This window comes from Diospyros lotus, chromosome 1 (assembly GCF_014633365.1).
Source record: "Diospyros lotus cultivar Yz01 chromosome 1, ASM1463336v1, whole genome shotgun sequence".
In the NCBI taxonomy this organism is placed as follows: Eukaryota; Viridiplantae; Streptophyta; class Magnoliopsida; order Ericales; family Ebenaceae; genus Diospyros; species Diospyros lotus.
In genome coordinates, this window is record NC_068338.1 from 29187341 (window position 1) to 29205856 (window position 18516).

The following is an 18516-nucleotide window of genomic DNA, read 5'->3' on the forward strand; positions in this document are numbered from 1 at the left end:
ACCTGCGCGCGTCATTTTATTTTTAATCCTTTTAACTCGTCATGATCTTTTATCTTTCGAGAATTGAATTGAACACCTTCCTTGAGTACAACATTCCATAGATTAAACATCACTGAAAAATAAGCTCAAAATCACCTGATTGAGAGTGTGTTTGGCATAACTTACTTTCTGGTAAAAGACAACTTATAATAATTCTTTTTAGATCTATTTAACAATGTTCAAAGAACTTATATTTGGGCAAGCACTGAAACATTCCCAATGCATTCAGTCATACCCACAGAATAGAATTCAGCATCCAGACAAAATGCCAACACGGGTTCAAGAAATTGAGAGAAAATTCCATCGACGACAATACATAACATTTGCGGGCAAACTAAAAATCCCTGCAATCTAGAGACTAATATAATTACACCAACATAAAAACCATGATCCTAACACACGACACCCTAAAAGCAAAGACACGGTCCCAAATATACTGACCCCCTCAACGCTTTTAATCGAAACCCTAGCCGCCGAAACCATAGAGGGTCCTGCCTTGGCGCTTGAGGGCATAGACGACGTCCATGGCGGTGACCGTCTTCCGGCGAGCGTGCTCGGTGTAGGTGACGGCGTCGCGGATGACGTTCTCCAAGAAGATCTTGAGCACGCCACGCGTCTCCTCGTAGATGAGGCCGCTGATCCGCTTCACTCCTCCCCTGCGAGCCAGCCTCCTTATCGCCGGCTTCGTGATCCCCTGGATGTTGTCCCGGAGAACCTTGCGGTGCCGCTTTGCTCCTCCCTTCCCCAACCCCTTGCCTCCCTTTCCTCTTCCCGACATTCTCGATTACCGACTGAAAACCTAAAATCACCGAACAAAGATCAAAAAGAATATCCGAAAATTGTTACGCAATTAGTAAAGGATCCAGTCCAGAATGAAGAAACTGAGTGGAAGCGAGAGATTTAGGAGACTGAATAGGGCTTGAATCGCTGACATCAAAGCCATATGAGAACAGACGAGACAGAAAGATAGAGCTTACCAGTGAAAGTGAAACTTCTGATTCTCTTACGAGTTAGGGGTGGCGGAAGGATTGGGAGTAAATTTATAGTAGAAATCGACGTGACTTCAGTCCGTTGGCTGTTGCAGGAAAAGGCTTTGGGCCGTCGATGGGATCGTACGGAGGGTTGAGATGAAATGCTTCGAAGGAGTGGATCGGTGACGTGGCAGGTTTGGGAAAGGGCAAAGTTTTGAATCGTCCTTGTTGGCTCGCTCGGATTTTTGGTCGTGGCGCTGGCGGGGAGTTTCTATTTCGACGCGGAAAATTATATTCAATTTCATTCCACACTAAATATTAGTGTCATTTTAACTATTCATAATTATGTAAAAAAAAGTTAATTAAATTAAAGCAATTGATTTTAATCCATTTGAAGTACTATGATGACTCTAAATACATCCAGTGTATTAAAGTCCTAATTATTAGGTGTATTTAAATTAGAAAATGGCCAAATTTAAAATTATTTCTTGATGCAACACTGTCATAATCATTTGGTGCATGATTGAGCTTATATATCCACAAAATTATTATATTATCTATATCAAATAAACATAACACGTTTGTTCGACTCAAGTAACATTAGAGGAGGGTCTTGGGCCCCACTTCTTTTCCCCTCCCCACACACTCCTTTTGCATGTCTGTGTTAGGTTGTCGAGCAAACTTGACGTAAACAAAAAAATAATCTTGTATCTAAATATTTTCTTATGTTGACTCCAATCGTTTGTTAAGGCCATTGTCATATCTAAATTTGGCGAACCACCCCAATATCTCACCTCTAATAATACTTGTCATCACAAATGGTTGCCAACGGTGGTGATTGATTTCTTCAAGGTCACCATCCCATCTCCCCTATCCCCCAATAGCCATCAACAGAGAAGATAAGAGAAAGATTTTCTGGAGAAAAGAATAAGAGAAGGATTGGCCAGATCAAACAATTGCAGTGATCAACAGAGGTTGCGGTGAGTAACACCAACTCTAGGTGACCAGCGACAACTTGCAGAACAACTCCACATAATAGTTTGTGATTTTTTATGATTTTTTATTTATGTGTGTATTAAATGAGTGATATTATGTATTTTGTTATTTATTTGTGTATTTGATTATTAAGTTTGTGTACATACATATTTAATTATTTTATGTTTTTAATTATTAATTTTGTGTACATGTATATTTGATTATTTTGTATATTTAATTATTGATTTGTGCATTTAATTATTAAATTGTAAAATAAATAATAAAATTTTATAATAGTTAAAATTATATGTAAGGTAAAATAAATAGAATTGGAGTTTATTGATAAATAAATAAAAATATGGAGTTAAATAGAGAATATAATATGGAATGTTATGGGATAGACACAATTTTTGAGATAAAATATAATAGGGAGTTAATTATTTACAATATAATAGGGATTGAGATAAGAATTGTCATTGGAGATGGCCTAAGGTTGACTCTAACAATTTTTCTTATCTCAATTTTTATTATATTATAAATAATTCACTCTTTATTTTGATTTTACCTAAAAAATTATGCGTAGACCAACCACACTTCTTATTCTTTTTTATATTTGATTCCCTATTTTATTTATTTATGAATAAACTCAAATTTATTTATTTATTTATAATTAAATACATATATGAGTAATGGTATGAGTCGTAACTGATGATAATGTCATCAATCATATGTTGTATTCTTATTAGAGGAGGTGCTAAACAGATGAAATAATAACACATAGTCTTCTTAGTCTCATTAAATGAGGATGGGCTATATAATTGATAATACTATCATCAGTCATGACTCATAATATTTTATACACATAATCAATAATTAAATGCATAAAATAATCAAATACGCACATACACAAACTCAATAATCAAGTATAATAAATAATCAAATATGCATATACACAAACATATTAATTAAATATACAAATCAATAATTAAATACACAATATCACTCATCCAATATACAAATAAATTCAAAATTCAAGAAAAAAATCATAAACCAATCTACTAGAGGACGGTGAACAGTAAACCGACCATTCTACTAATTAATAACCAAGTTGTGCAAGCACCTGCCGTCAATCATTTAGCTCGTCGCCGCCAATGGTACTTGTAATAGTCGTTGTCATCATTTTTCGCTGGTCATCATAGCATCCACTAGTCGTTATAATCATTGGATCTAATAGTTGTCAGCTCGATCTAGTGGTCGCCACAACTGTTTCATCTGCTGGTTGCCGCAACCGCTTCTAATGTTGATGGTCATTGCGGTGAAGAGAGATAGTGAAGATAGCTTGACATATTTTGATTGCCTAGTCTGGCAATCGTTTTGAGTTTTACAAATTTTTTGGCGAATGATTCTGGATATGACAAGCAGCATTGGAGGCAATAATTTGTGTTTTGCTCATTATATTTGACTTGATAAGCTGAAATGACAATCTCATTGGAGATGGCCTCATACAGAGAGGGGGAAGTAGTATTTTAATCTAAATGGGGAAAGATCCGTAATAAAGTAAAACATTCGGGACAATCTAGAATTACCCCCTAAATTTAGACCTCTTTCCCTCTTCAAATTCGGAGGAGTGCATGTTACAAAGAGGCTGTTTGGCTTAGCGTTTTTTTAAATAGCTTTTAAGTGATTTAACTTTTAACTTAAAAGTTAGATAGTGTTTAAGTTGACAATTTGTTTGGATATATGTGCTTTTAAGTTGTCAATTATTAGTTATATGTTTGGTTTGTGAAAGCTGATAAGCTGTCAGAACTTGACAAAAAGATTAAAATAGACACGATGCTAAATAATATAATTAAAAAGCATAAAAATACTATTTTTGATCAAATAAATTATAAATTAATTTATAATTAATAGAATACTTGCAATTACAAGTTAATAAATTATATATAATTATCAAAAAAATATTAATACAATACTTTATGTTTATAAATTTTAGTTTAGTCCATAAAAATATTAAATATATATTGATACATTATAAAGTACTTATACATAATTATCTTTTGACATACAAAAAATATATACATATAAAACTGATGAAAAATATATACAAATAAAACTTCACGTACAAAAGAAACTTGACATACAAAAAATACATAACATATATATAAAAATAAGTTGTATATAAAATATATATATAAATACACAACATATATATATATATATTGATGAAGAAGAGGCAGCGATGGCGCGACAAGGAGACCCACCAGCGACGACGCCCAATATGGAGAGGAAGCCCTGTGGATCCGGAGAAAAAAGAGGCGACAATGGCAAATCGGAGAAGAAGGAGGCGGCAGGTGATGGCGTGACCCAAAATCGAAGGCGGCTTGCGACGATGAATCTGGAAGAAGAACCGGTGATGGCGCGACCCAGATTTAGAATGAGGCTGCCGTGGCAACCCAGCTGGATGACGGCAGTATGGAGGAGGGGTGACGGTGCAGCGACGATAATGGTAAAGCAGAGGTTTTGGAGAAAATGATGGAAGGGTACGGGTGTAAATATAAAAAAATATTTGAGGGTATTTTTATATTTTTCTTAGTCAACTCACCAGCGTTTTGTGGCAAAGCTAGGGCACCAGCTTTTGCTAAACATTGCTATAGCAGCTTTTCAATGGCAAAGTATTTAAGTTAAATTGCAAAGCCAAACATTTAAGCACAAACGCGGCGGAGCGGATCCGCTGCATAAATGGCTTATACGGGGTCAAACCGCTAAGCCAAACAACCTCAAAGTGCAAAGAAGGCACCGGGCAAAACCCTATGCCCAAAACCTCCAAACAAACAATGGCGTTCTTCGATCTCAACATACCCTACCACGAATTCGATAAAAACATTCCCGACAAATCCACTCAAAAATCCAATCACCTGAAGCTCACTGTGAAGTTAATGGAATTGGGCTACTCCGGCGCCGCCTACAATCGCACCATCAAGGGTGTCATGTAGGAATCCGACCGCTGCGCCACCTCTCTTTTCCCTCTCTCATTCGTCTTCAAGCTCGCTCCCTCCCCCCGCCACCACCGCCTTGGCCTCCCATTCTCCTCCCCCTTCTGCTAGTACACCCGATTGACCGTCGCCGTCGACAGTCCTACCTAGTGTAACATCCCGTTCGAGCGATAGGAAGGACCAGAACAACTTACCCTAATGGGCCTACACGAATTTCTCATGAGGGTCACCCATCCCTGGATTATCCCAGGTCAAGCACGCTTAACTTGGGAGTTCTTTGCCAACATTCAGCCCAAAAAGTATCCAGCTAGTGTTGTTTCCTTCCTTACACTATTCTCGATATATACTAACTTCTCTGGGCTCTTGGGGTATTACATTCTCCCCCCCTTGATCACATGACGTCCTCATCATGCGACCTTACAACTGGTCCCAGATCTCCCCCCGATGCATGGCCGATGTGGGATTTGTCTAAGGTGCCTACACGCACCCCCCTCAAGGACTCAGCTTCCTCGCTGAGGTTTGCCCCACCACCGCGCTCAGAGGCTCGGGGGTCGGCTCTGATACCATTTGTAACATCCCGTTCGAGCGATAGGAAGGACTGGAACAACTTACCCTGATAAGCCTACACGAACTTCACAGGGGGGTCACCCATCCCTGGATTACCCCAAGTCAAGCACGCTTAACTTGGGAGTTCTAATCCAACATTCAGCTCAAAAAGTATCCAACTGGTGTTGTTTCCTTTTTTACACTATCCTCGATATATACTAACTTCTCTGGGCTCTTGGGGTATTACACCCAGGCTTTGGCTCTCAATTCAAGAAACCCTATTCTCAAGACGTACAATATCATCGCGGTTCGATCATTGAATCAGAACGCATTCAAGTAGGCTTGCCAGGCTTTTGAGGTTTGTTTGAATTGATAGTCTGGTTTTTAGTTAATGTGAGACGCGTTGTTTGGTTTGATGGTGTTCGCTGGAATCTAATTGTTAGGTCAACTTAATTGCGATTGATTTTTCGGAGAAGTTTCCATTTAGGTTGAAACAACCAATGGTGAAAGCTGCCATTCAAGTACTCTTTTCGCCGTCATTGTCTCCACCACGTTGTTAAAGTAAAATTAGGTTGTTGTGTATGCTCGGTGAGTTTACCAATGCATACCTGAAGGGTAGTGGCTGTTGGTTATCATCAACAACAAAAAGAAAAAATAAAAGAAGAAAAATGTGATTATTGGACCATATTTTCTTACACTTGGTTTGAATGATTAGCTGACTAGTGGGAAACTGTCAACAATTTTGTGAAATTTGGCTAATGAATATTGAAGAAAAACAAACTTGAAAACACTATTGAACTGAAATTTCCTATAAGTTTAATATTTGAGAGAACTACGAGCCGGATGAGACCTTTGGATCATCTATTTCCAATTTCTAGCAATAACCGAGGCATGAGGTTAATTGTCAAGGTTGGTTTTGCATAGAATGAGGGAACCTATAGCTTTGATATCATGTGCAGCATTTATTTTGAACTCGTGGGAGATATGTTATAAATTCTTTTGATGATTGTTTATTTCTTGTGATTGATATATATATGCAGCGTGGGGTGTATTTTGAAATTACATACTCGTAGTATTTTGATATTGTTTATAATCTTTTGAAACTTACCATTCATGTCACTTATATTTTTATTTCGCTCCAATTTAAACTCTTCATATTGAGTCATTAAAAAATTGATTTTAGTATTTTTGACTTGATCAGTTCTTTCATATACCATTTCTAATTTTTTTCATATTTCATGAGAAGTGGAGCAAGCAGACAATTTCTCATATTCGCCAAAAAGTATTAACCCAAAAATTATATTAGTGTTCTAAAAGGTGCTAGGCGCTAGTCGGGCGCCAAGCTGGGGCCTAGTGCCTAGGCGCGCCTAGGAAAGCTGCTTCTTTTTTTTGTTTTTTAAATGTTGTGATGTAATTTGATGTTATTTTCAATTAAATCAAAGTTGAAAAACATTAATAATGCAACATAAACTAATAATATAACAATAATGGAATGACAAGTGAAATATAAAATTAAGCATGAGAAAACAAATATCTTCCTCTCCATAAGATAAACCATACTTGAAGAATTTAAGTATCTAACTATCTAATTAGACTTCTTCCTCTCCATATTCTTCTAATACATAATCTTCATGAGACTCAAAATCAAATTCATTGAGCTCTTGCTCTTCTTCTTCTTCTTCTAATTGGAAATCATCTTCATAAAGCTCTCTCATCCTAGAACTTCTTCGAGGTTGAAGCATCTCATCTGCTCCAGATGCTTCACCAACCATTTCCCAAGTAAGCCCCGTACCAAGATCAATTTCTTCATCATCTCCTCCTTCAACAATCCATCCTTGTGCATTGCTGGCATCACTAGCAAGTAGCACATCAACATTCATTTCCTTCTCCCTCTTTTGCTTGTTCATCAATTTTGCATTAAATTGGACACAGACAAGATTGTTCAATCGATGCACATCCAGTCTATTTCTTTTCTTCGTATGTATCTAGATAAATAAAATAAAAGTAATATCACTTTAAGTTTTTAAATGATAGGAATAATGAAATTAAAGTATTAAAAACGTTTTAAAGTATACACTAACATCTTCAAAAGTGTTCCAATTTCTTTCACAACCGGACGAACTACTATTAATGAGAGAATCCTTATCGCCATTCGTTGCAAGTTTGGAGTGTGATTTCCATAAGTTATCCATCATTTAACTACATAAGTCAAACAAGTATAAAGTAAATAAACTTATACACAATAGAAACTAAGAAAATGATTAAATAAATTTTATACATGGATTATAATTGTCATCATTTTCTGCACACCCTTGAGTTGTCCACGATTTTCCAAAAGTTCCTTCTTTATGAGTATATTTTGGCAACTCAATATTTACAACATGACCTTGCAATTCACCATTGACATCATAAAACATCTCCACATAGTTAAAAAATCCATCCATGACTTCATGATCAAGTTTTATACCCATATCCTTAAAAAAGTAATAGGGATTCAAAAGGTAAGCCGCAAAATGTAGTGGACTATCTAGCCTATCTTTCACCCTTGCTTCAATAATCTCTATAATAGATTGATAGTTTTTCTCAATATTATTTAGGGCCTCCTTAATAGCTTCCTTTGCATCCTTAATCTCTCCATATAAAAAGCTCATAGAAGGCTTTTTATCTGCATCAACAATTTGAAACACCTTCACCAAAGAAACAAAAACCTTAAGGCATAAATTCACACCATTCCAAAAAGTAATGCTCATCATAGTAGCATATGTTGCTTTCCCTTTAACAGTCTTTGACCATTTGCACTCATCCCATTCAGAGCTAGTAAACATTGTCCTCATTTGAGCTTTTTTCTCCATCAAACTTTGTAAAATAAGGAAAGAAGAAACGAATCTAGTGACTCCCGGTCTCACAATATCCCTCTTCTTTATAAATGATCTCATTAAGGACAAGGTCTTATGGTGTGCATAAATGAAGATTGTCAAACTTTTGGCCTGATCAATGACTTTTTTAAACTTCGGTAGTTTTCCAATACTTTTAAGCATCAAATTGATAATGTAAGTAGCACATGATGTCCAAAAGATATTTGGCCTCTTCAATTTCAATAATTTTGTCGCTCTCATATTGTTGGCAGCATTGTCTGTTACTACTTGGATGACATTTTGTGGGCCAACTTGCTCAATGCACTTGTCCACATATTCAAAAATAAGTTCACTTATATGTGCGTCGTCTGAAGACTCTCTGGAAGACAAAAAAATAGTACATGCATTAGAATTAACACATAGGTTCATGAGGCTCCTCATTTTTCTATCTGTCCAAGCATCTGTCATAATGGAGCACCCATTTTGTGCCCACTTTTCTTCATGTTTCTTTAGTAATTCTTTAGTTATATCCACTTCTCCCTTTAACAACAGTTCTCTCAATTGGTATTGACTGTGAGGTTTGAAGCGCGAGCCAAATTGACCAACCGCCTCAACAAACAATTTGAAGCTATCATGATCTATAGCATTGAACGAAATACCTGCTTCATACACTCATCTAGCACAATACTCACGAACAGTCTGTGTTCTTTCTTTAAAGAGTGATTCATTGATATTTTGCTGCCTTTTCGTCAAACAAGTTTCAAGACTGATGGAGGTTGTAAACTTATCCATAGGGCCAAGAGTATAGGGCATTTTTTTGCTACCTAACTCTTTCAATTCATCTTCATCATCCCTCCCTTCAGAAATATTAACAAAAGATCTCATCAAATCTTTCTCCTTCTTCTTATTCTTCTTCTTACTCTTTGCCTCGACAATAGCATTCTTGCATTTGGCTTTATCATCCGGAGAAAATTTTGGACATGCAGAAATATTTTAAAAAATATGACCTATGTGTTCTTTTATTTTGTAAACTCTGCCAGACAAAACATTACCACACAACTTACATTTAACTTTATTCATATTCTTCGGATCAATTAATATTCCATACTCCGATCCAATATCATTGGACTTCCTTTTAAAAACCGAAATTGCATCAGACGATGCTCCCGTACTTCGAATCCCATCCGACATTTTTAATTTAATTGAAGAAACTTGCAATAGAAACCTATATATAACCAATAACCTTACTTAATATTCAAAATAATAATAACATATCATGGCTGTAAAATAATCAAATGATTCAAATTAAGACAATAAAATAGCAAAATAATTTATGTTTTACAATATAATAAAAACAGAAATATAATCAATAATAAAAACATCAATATACTATAAGCAAGCAGCAAAATTTTTGGAAATATTATAGAATATATATAATTAATAATAAAAACTAAATATAAATCTAATAATTATATATAAATAGAAAAGAAAAATGAAATAAAATAAAAAATAAAAAACATAAAAAAAAACCAGAAACACAGCAAACACAAAACCCAAAGAGAGAGAGAGAGGTTACGAGTTGACAAAGATGGAGCTTGCCACAACGGAGATAGAGCTCAACGGCGAGGACGGGGGCGGCGACAACGACGCTGAGGCAATGAGGACGAGGAGGATGCGACAGATAAGAGGCGGTGACGATGAAGCTTGGCGGCGAGGATGGAGCTGAACGTAGCGACGATGGTGAGCTACTGGCGAGTCGATGAAGCTTGGCGGCGTTGAGACAATAGCATTGAGGTAAGAAGAGAATGAAGAGGGGGAGACGCTAACAGGTTCGATTTATGATTTAGCAAAAAAAGCCCTAAAAAGCTGATATTTAAAGCTAAAAAAAGCCCTAGGCGCGCTGGCTGACTAGGCGTCGCCTGGGCCGCCTAAGTACCCAAGTCGGTCGATTACTCGAGCCAACGCCTAGGAGGCCCGACTAGGGCAATTTCGGGGCGGCTAGCGGGCGCCTAGCCCGATTTTTAGAACACTGAATTATATATTTTGTCTTATGGTTCATTTGGTGTTTTCTAATATCTTCTTCATTCCATTCTCTCTCTTCAAGTTTAGATGTTGCAAAACTATCTCTAATAATTGTTCACAAATGATGATCTATAGAGAACAAGTAGGATTCAATTTGCATCTTCCAATAGGCAAAGTTCATGCCATTAAAGAATGGCGGTTTAGAAGGTGAACATCCTTCGGGAATGGTTTGATTTGTGAATGAGGCCATCTAGATCTCTTCTAGGTTGAACTAAACAAGAATTTCGACTACCTTAGAAGTCTATTCTGATACTAATTGTTGGTCCTTTAGATAATGACCATTTAAGAGGAAATTGGTGAATTGAGTGGTTAAATAAAATTTTTTGCTTATTCAATTTTTTAGATGATTATTCACCCTATATCGAAATATATCTATTTTATAGAAAATAACGATGCATATATGAAAACAATAAAAGACAAGAAATAGACACGACGATATATAGTGGTTTGGTGTATTTCAAATACCTACTCCATTTTTCCAAAATGTCAATCACTCTTGGGATTCCATTAAACCAATCAACACTAAGGTTTTCCCTTAGCTTATCTTGGGATTACACACAAACACCTAAATTTTCAACGGATCTAGGAAACCAAAACAAATCACACAAATGTTTAGCAATTACAAAGATTGTCCTCACAGGGACATAAATAAATCATAGAAAAATATTACAAGGCAATAAGAAAATAAACTAAATATACCCTCAGTTGATGGAGTAAAAAATCGATATTTTTTTAGCGTTTCAACTCTCAATTGCCTTGGGCTTGATGTTGATTGAGCAATCGAGCACACAAACTTCTTGAATCTTGAATGAAAGAATAAGGGCTTTTAGAACTTCTTGTTGATAGCTCTTGGAGTGCTTGAATGTGATTAAGAGAGGCCACAAATCAAGCTTAAGAAGCTTTTATATTCCTTAGGGTGATCTGCTTTCCTTTTAAATTTTTATACCCCTTAGACTGGGATAGTTAACTAATCAGAATCTTTATTCGACTATTGATGAATCTTTAGTCGACTAATGAAATTTAATAGTCGACTAATCTAAGGTTTAGTTGACTAATGAAAAATCATTACTCAGCTCACTCGACTAATACTATATGGATAGTCGACTAATGAATTAAAAATGTCGAAAATAAGTTTTATCCGCTAAAAAAATATTTGTAAATTGATTTAAATAAATAATTATACTTTATTTGAATTAATGCCATAAAAAAATATTAGGCGATAAAATTGGGGGTTAACAATTTGTACATAGTTTAAAAATGGGTATTTTTGTTAATAATCAAAATCTTAAAAATAAATATAATAATACAAATTGGCTCAACATAAAATACTACATATATCACAAAGACTTAAAAGCATATATATATATATATATATATAGGTGCAGGAGTCAATTGAACATTTAAATGCCAATTTAGCCAAAGTGGGAGTCTAATTGGTCAAGGGATAGGGCATGCTTTTAACTAGCCATCGTTTTTAGAAAGAAGGGAAAAGGCTTAAGTTGATGATACATTAAAAGTTTATTTCTTTTATTTAACAAATCTTATACATTAAAAGGTCCTAATAAGATCATATTCATTGACCCAATAAATACTAACAAAGTAGTTGCCATAATTCATCCTTGGACCCAACAAATGTGGTAAATGAGAAGCAATCTGGTAAACAATTATATGAACCCCAACAACCTAGCCACCAAAATATTACTGACGCATTTATTGGCATTCGTCTCTCTGTACTATTGAACTTTGAAGGGTTTCGGTTCACTGCAGAAAGGGAAAGGCCCAACACCAAACCTAAATTGTTTATGAAATTGGGGCCGCTCTAAAGGATTCAGTTTAAAAAGGGTTTGAGATGGATGTGTGTTAAGATTGTTTTGAATTTATATTTGGTTCCAAAGTGGGGTAAAGATATGCTTTTTGTAATTCATTTAAAACTCAGTGAGTTCTATTAATATTTTTAACCTATATATCTTATTTTGTCGATAAATAGAGTTATATATTATCATTATTAGTGTGTGGAGTTTTGAGGGTTAAGAATGAGATAGTTTATCTCTTTGTAAACCCATTAATAAATCACATAATCAATTTTGTATTTATGGAACGTAAGCAATTTGGCTAACCATCAATCTGTTTATATTTAACTGTGATATTTATGTGAGTGTGACAATTTCTCTATATGTATTCTTTATTTCGTATCAAATGCTACTAATTGGGTACTTGAGTAGTATAAAAAATTGATTACCTAACAAAAGGTATCACACTTGATTACCTAACCATAAGCATAATAATTAGTACTACTTATTATTAACACTCGTTTGGACTTTTTTTTTTCAATGAACCAAGCACATATAGAAAAAAAAGGGGTCAACAACATTGAGCATTCCTGAGATTTGATAAAAAAAAAAAAAAAAACCCTCAACATTATAAATTATGTATCACTTTCCCCTTATTTAAAAAAATTAAAATACCCTTCACCTCCCCCCTCTCCCTTCTCTCTTTATTTCTCCCCTCTTTAATCATAGACAATTTAAAAAGATGCAATGTAATACCCGAGAATGGTTTGAGGATAAAAACGGTATTTAATGAAGGGCATAAATGGAATTTACGAAAAAATAAGACTATAGGGCACACTAACACAACTTTGGACGACCGAATTAGTCAGAGGGAGTACCTCGGACCCTAGATAATTAAGAAAAATGGTATAGTATCATCGAGTAGAATAAATTATGATTTTTGGTGATGAAAGAAATGAGATCGGGAACAGTTTTCGGTACAGCAAAAATACAACTGCCAATTAGGTCGTATTACCGAATTGTTATAAACGATATCTGAAAAATCAACGGAGTGTTTCTAGGACTAATATTTGATGTATAGAACAACCCTTAAGTGGTTTCGGGTTGAATCGAGTGGATTTGAGGTCAAAACAATCAATCGGGCCTAAGTGCAATTTTCTAAATTTACCCGAGGGAGGTCAAAACGGTAAATTTTTGAAAGTTTCAAGGGATAAATGAGAAGTACTAATCTTGAGGGTCTTAGTGGTGGTGCTAGAAAGATCAGGGGCTTGAGGTTAAGGGCCAAAATGCAAAAGAAAAATTTCAGGGGGCCAAACTACAATTTTTGAAAAATTGCTCAGAGAGGCAGATTTGGCCGCGATTTGTGGCCAAAAAATCCAGCCATTTGGTAGCCTAGGACCATCAGGGAGTGGCCTAGGGAGGTTTAGGAGGCGTGGGGAAGAAGCTTTGGCCGGAAATCGGCCACGTGGGGGTCGGATTTTGGCTATAAATAGCCAAGGGCTTCGGCCGAATTTGAAGCACCAAATAGCTCGGGTTTGAGGGCAAATCGAGGGAATCCAATAAGGGGTTTTTCATCCTTGAGGCAAGAGGAGCATTTTTGGAGAATTTGATGAATTTTCGAGGCGTTTTGAGGATGTTTCGAGGGTAGCCGGAAAAGCCCTAGGCGGACCGCCACCGAGACCTGCAACTCAAGTTTTAAAGCACTTTCCGGTGTTCTTTCGGCCTGAAACCGGTGGGGTAGGATCGATTCTTCATGGGCTTTCAGGAGGTACCCGTTTCGTGGTGATCGGAGCAACCGCCGGCGGCCAGCTCAAGGTTGAAGACGGTGGCGCGTGACTGCCACGCACCAGCCCAAACCAACCAGCCACTCGCCCGCGCGTGAGGGCTTAGGTAATTTTGCAATTTTTTTATTATTTTGGGAAAAATAAATTAGGAATTATGGTGGAGGAAAATTTTGAAAAATGTTGGAGAAAATGGTCATTTTGTAATTCTCAAAGTAAATAAGGCTTATGAAAAATAAGAGGAGATATTGGAAAATTATCAGAAAATTCTAGGAGTTAGGGAATATTTATTTATGAATTGTTGTGAAGAAAAATCGAGGAAAAATCTTGAGTAGGCATTTATTAGAATTTTATAGAGGAAATAAGAAGAAAATTATGGAAAAAATTGGAAAAATAGATATTGATACAATTTTGAACAAACGTGATGTCTAGGGTATCGTTGAAGCCAGAGGTTGAATTATAAGAGCATCGGGCACAAGAATCGAGGTCAGGCACACAAATCGAGGCATACCGCGCTTGTCAAGAAGAATTTGAAATTTCGTCAAAGGTGAGTGTTCGCCCCCAACTTTGTTTTGACTTGTGAGTGGTTCTACCCGAAAGGACCTTGAGTGACATGTGAATGGTTTACTGTGAATGTTCATCCCTATGGCTTGGTTTATTATGATTGTCCAAACAATTATTTACACATGTATTGAATTTCGTACGATAAATTGCATACATTGAGATGTTGATTTTATGTATGTTATGATTTTTCGGCATTGGCTTGTTTTGTGTCGTCCATGTGGGACGTGGGTTGGTAACCTGTGACGTAGCCCAGAATGACAACACTTGGGATGCGTACCTAGGATTAATGCTAGGTGACCCACTTGGGACGGAGCTAAGACGGACTTCACCCTACGGGACCCAAGTGACGGGACTGAGAGTGGACACCACCCCAGTTGTTGGCTCAAGTGGCAGGGCTGCGAATGGACACCACCCTAGGTTCCTTTGAGCAATAGCACTAATGCTGAGGTGACGTCGATTCCGAGGATAGTGCTGATGTAACACTCTTGGGGCTAGGGTTGCGTTGGGTTTTGGATTGCTTTTGAGTTGGAGCGTAAAGCCTAACAATGACAATGAGGTGATTCCCGGGTTCATATGTCGAGGTTGTCCCTCTTAAGCAGGATTGTTTTACCAATGGGCCGAAGTGATCGTGTCGCCTTTAGAGAGGTTGCATTTTCCCCGGTTAGGGTTAAGTGCTGTGTGGGATTCTCTTAGGCTGGTGCATGTCAGGATTTATCGATTTTATATATGATTTTGCATATCTGCATGAAAATGTTTTTGAACTCTCACTTAGATGATTCAGCATCTAAATTGAACTATGTCCCTGGAATATTCAAACATTCCAGGTGAAAGCAGTGGCGCCAAGGGAAAGAATGTCATCGAGATGTAGTTGCTATATTTAGTTTTCGTAGGTTTTGTCTATGATTACGATGTTCAGAGGTTATGTAATATTTTGATATTTTCATGTGAAACATCGATTTGGTTATTGTAAAGGAATTGTCGGTTATATATCATTGAGGTTTCGATCTTGCTTCCGCTGATGTGATTGTTAATACCTGTCTTAGTTTATTTATTATTAAATTTTGATATGCTAAGAAGGTACGATCTGGATTGACGGGAAATGATTATGATGAAGGTATATGTATCGAGAGACTTATATTGTGTGTTTAAAAAATATATATATATATATATTCCTGAAATCTCAAGTTAACGCTCGTTTGAAAAAAGTGAGGCGTTACATGGAAGAATGTGTTGGTTGTCCATTTGCCATGGCAAATTGGTTGATATTGAAACCTTGGTGGTGATGGGGTTTTGAAAACCCCATCATTGTTGGGTTTTTAGAGAGCTCTATTATTAGTAAAGTAGAGAGAAAGTCTCGATGAGAAAATATAGGAGATCGACGAGAAACTTGATGAAAGAGTAGAAAAGATTCTATCAGTTGAGATATAGATAAGGAGAGAAAAATAGTACCCATATGTGTTGTAGAGCGATAATGATGCTCGTGTTTTCCAACACCCTTTCTTTTTTCTTAGATCTATATTCCTCTCCAATTATGATAGACCTGTGGCCTAACTTGACACACTCTCTATTTATAAAAAAATCTTAAATTGTGCTCACTTTCGATCTATAAAAGACCAAGACCATTTCTGAAACTTGATAGTGGAAATTGAATATAAACAAGACCTATTTTCAAATGGTTGTCATTCTAGATAATAGAGATGAAAGGGACGGTGGAGAGAGAGAGAGAGGGGGGTTGGCTACTGGCCATTTTCAAAACGGAGATAAGAAAGAGAAATAGGGAAGGAGAAGATAAAGAAAGATAAGGGTTGAATAGAAATATGAGATGATCATTTAATTAATATAATAAATTAATTGTAAGTCATTTTTTATATGTCAAAATACATTTATTTTTTAGTTAAATTTTTAAAGTGTCGGATGTAATTTAACTAAAAATAATTCAATCCAAGACAAGTAGGGAGAGGGTTGAAAACGGGTGTCATGCATTATTAGTTACAAAATTCTATAAAGATAACAAATTATGTACGAAAATACCAAACCCAGTGGCCCAATGGCAATGGAAATGGAAGGAAAACAAGTTCCAGTAGGACTCCTGAGGTTACAAGTACAACCAACCAACCATCACAAAGAGGAAACACCAATTGATTTGGTCAACCCAAGCTCCTAGCTAGGCCCCTCCCTACTGCTCCTATCTTATCAACAACCAACAAATGACGCCACATTTGGCTTTTCATGTAATTCCCAAGCACAACCCTCTGGTGTTTAAGGGCGTACGATCCACAGAAACACTGTTTGGATGTTTCTGTATATATATATATATATATAGATACATACACACACATATATATTCACTTATTCACAGATTCCTAATTTAAATAAAACTAAACCAAATTAATTTAGTTGATCTGGTTGAGTTGATTTAGGAAGCCGGTCAAGCCGCCTGCCCATCTTATCAACTGGTCTGTCCCAACAAACACGTCGTTCTCCAAACAAGCTCCATATGGCGACTGAATGAAGTCATGTTTGGATTTCACTTTCTTTCTCTTCCAACCCATGGTCACCCACGTGGAATATTTTGTCAATGGAAAAATTATTAAAATATACTTTCTTTCCAATTTATTCAAAAACAATAAATTTGAGTACAAGTGTTAACTCATTAAGGATGACCCTGTGACCATTTAATTAATTTAGTAAGTGTTAAAAATTACTAAAACCAAGCCCATAACACAATAATTTTCCAAGCTTTTTCATAGCTTTCCACGCACGCCTTCTGAAGTCTTTGTCAGTGACCCAAAATAATGTTCATTGGGGTTGGGAAGCGACAATGCGCCTTTGGAGTCAATGAGTCATTGACTTAGAATTTTCTCTCAAATTTTCATTGATATATTAATCATCCGCGAATACAAAAGAGGGATTTGATAGGATGATATGACCCCCATTGCTTCTTTCTTGTACACCAATTCACGTGTTTTTTTTTTCCTACCCATAACTATTATATGTATTTTTTGATCGCATAAAATAAGTTAGACTCGATCCGACGAGTCGACCCATTTTCCTTGAAACCCAAATAGGTCCAAGGTTGAGGTCGTCACAGTCATGTTGCACGTTGCCTACTCCGAGCTCAGGCCTTGAAATCATGCAAGCTCTCAGTGATGCATCTAGCTCATAGACTGCAGAACCAAGCGAGCTTCCAACGATACATTTAGTTCGCATATGCAAGCGGAGTGCAGAATGACCAAAGAATAGTCGTGGGCTAAGCATCATTTTGGCTGGACCATTTAGCCCAATCCGGCCCCTCTTTCTTGGCCTATCTTTTGACCCATGCCAGTCTCATCCTGACCCTATACCAGCCAACAGCAATATCATTGCAGCCTCTATTGGGTATCCGCGTGTTGGCCTCCATCCACATTAATGAAGGTCCTATCAACACCATGCTGCCACCTGAGAACCCCCGTTAGCGTCGATATTTAGTGCTATCACTTGTAAAAGCACGACGCAAACGGAGATGACATCTCATCCTATTATATCAGTAAGCTCTTTCCAAAACTAAAGTATGCTCTTCTCGGCTAACCTGCGAATAGATTGCATCATTCTTTTTCTCTTATTTACTTGAACGTCGAAGTATTTGCAGGTGTCGTATGTCGGAAAGCCTACAAAAATCACTGAAAATCTTTGCGGTTCATTCAATCATCGCGGGCCAACGAATCACGATCGATCAATTCCGAACGTCGATAATAACTTTTTAGTTTTAAAAAATAAGAATTTTGTTTTAAGAATATTATATTAATAAAAAATAATTAAAAATTCACAAAATTTAGATTTGAGACTTTAACCTACGACATTATCAATGGAATACAGTACACCAACCAAGAAAATATAATAATTTTAATTTTTTTTAATATTTTTAACAAATTAAACTTAAA

At 36.4% G+C, this 18516-nt stretch overlaps 1 protein-coding gene across 1 annotated transcript; it reads right to left on the reverse strand.

Annotated features, from left to right (window-relative positions):
• Window positions 1-317: 317 nt before the first annotated feature.
• Window positions 318-1173, reverse strand: LOC127792448 (histone H4). The gene is made up of 2 exons (XM_052322940.1): window positions 1017-1173; window positions 318-838 (listed from the first exon to the last, which is right to left on the reverse strand). The coding sequence occupies exon 2, from the start codon at window positions 815-817 to the stop codon at window positions 506-508; it is 312 nt and encodes a 103-aa protein (XP_052178900.1). The 5' UTR covers window positions 818-838; window positions 1017-1173; the 3' UTR covers window positions 318-505.
• Window positions 1174-18516: the final 17343 nt, after the last annotated feature.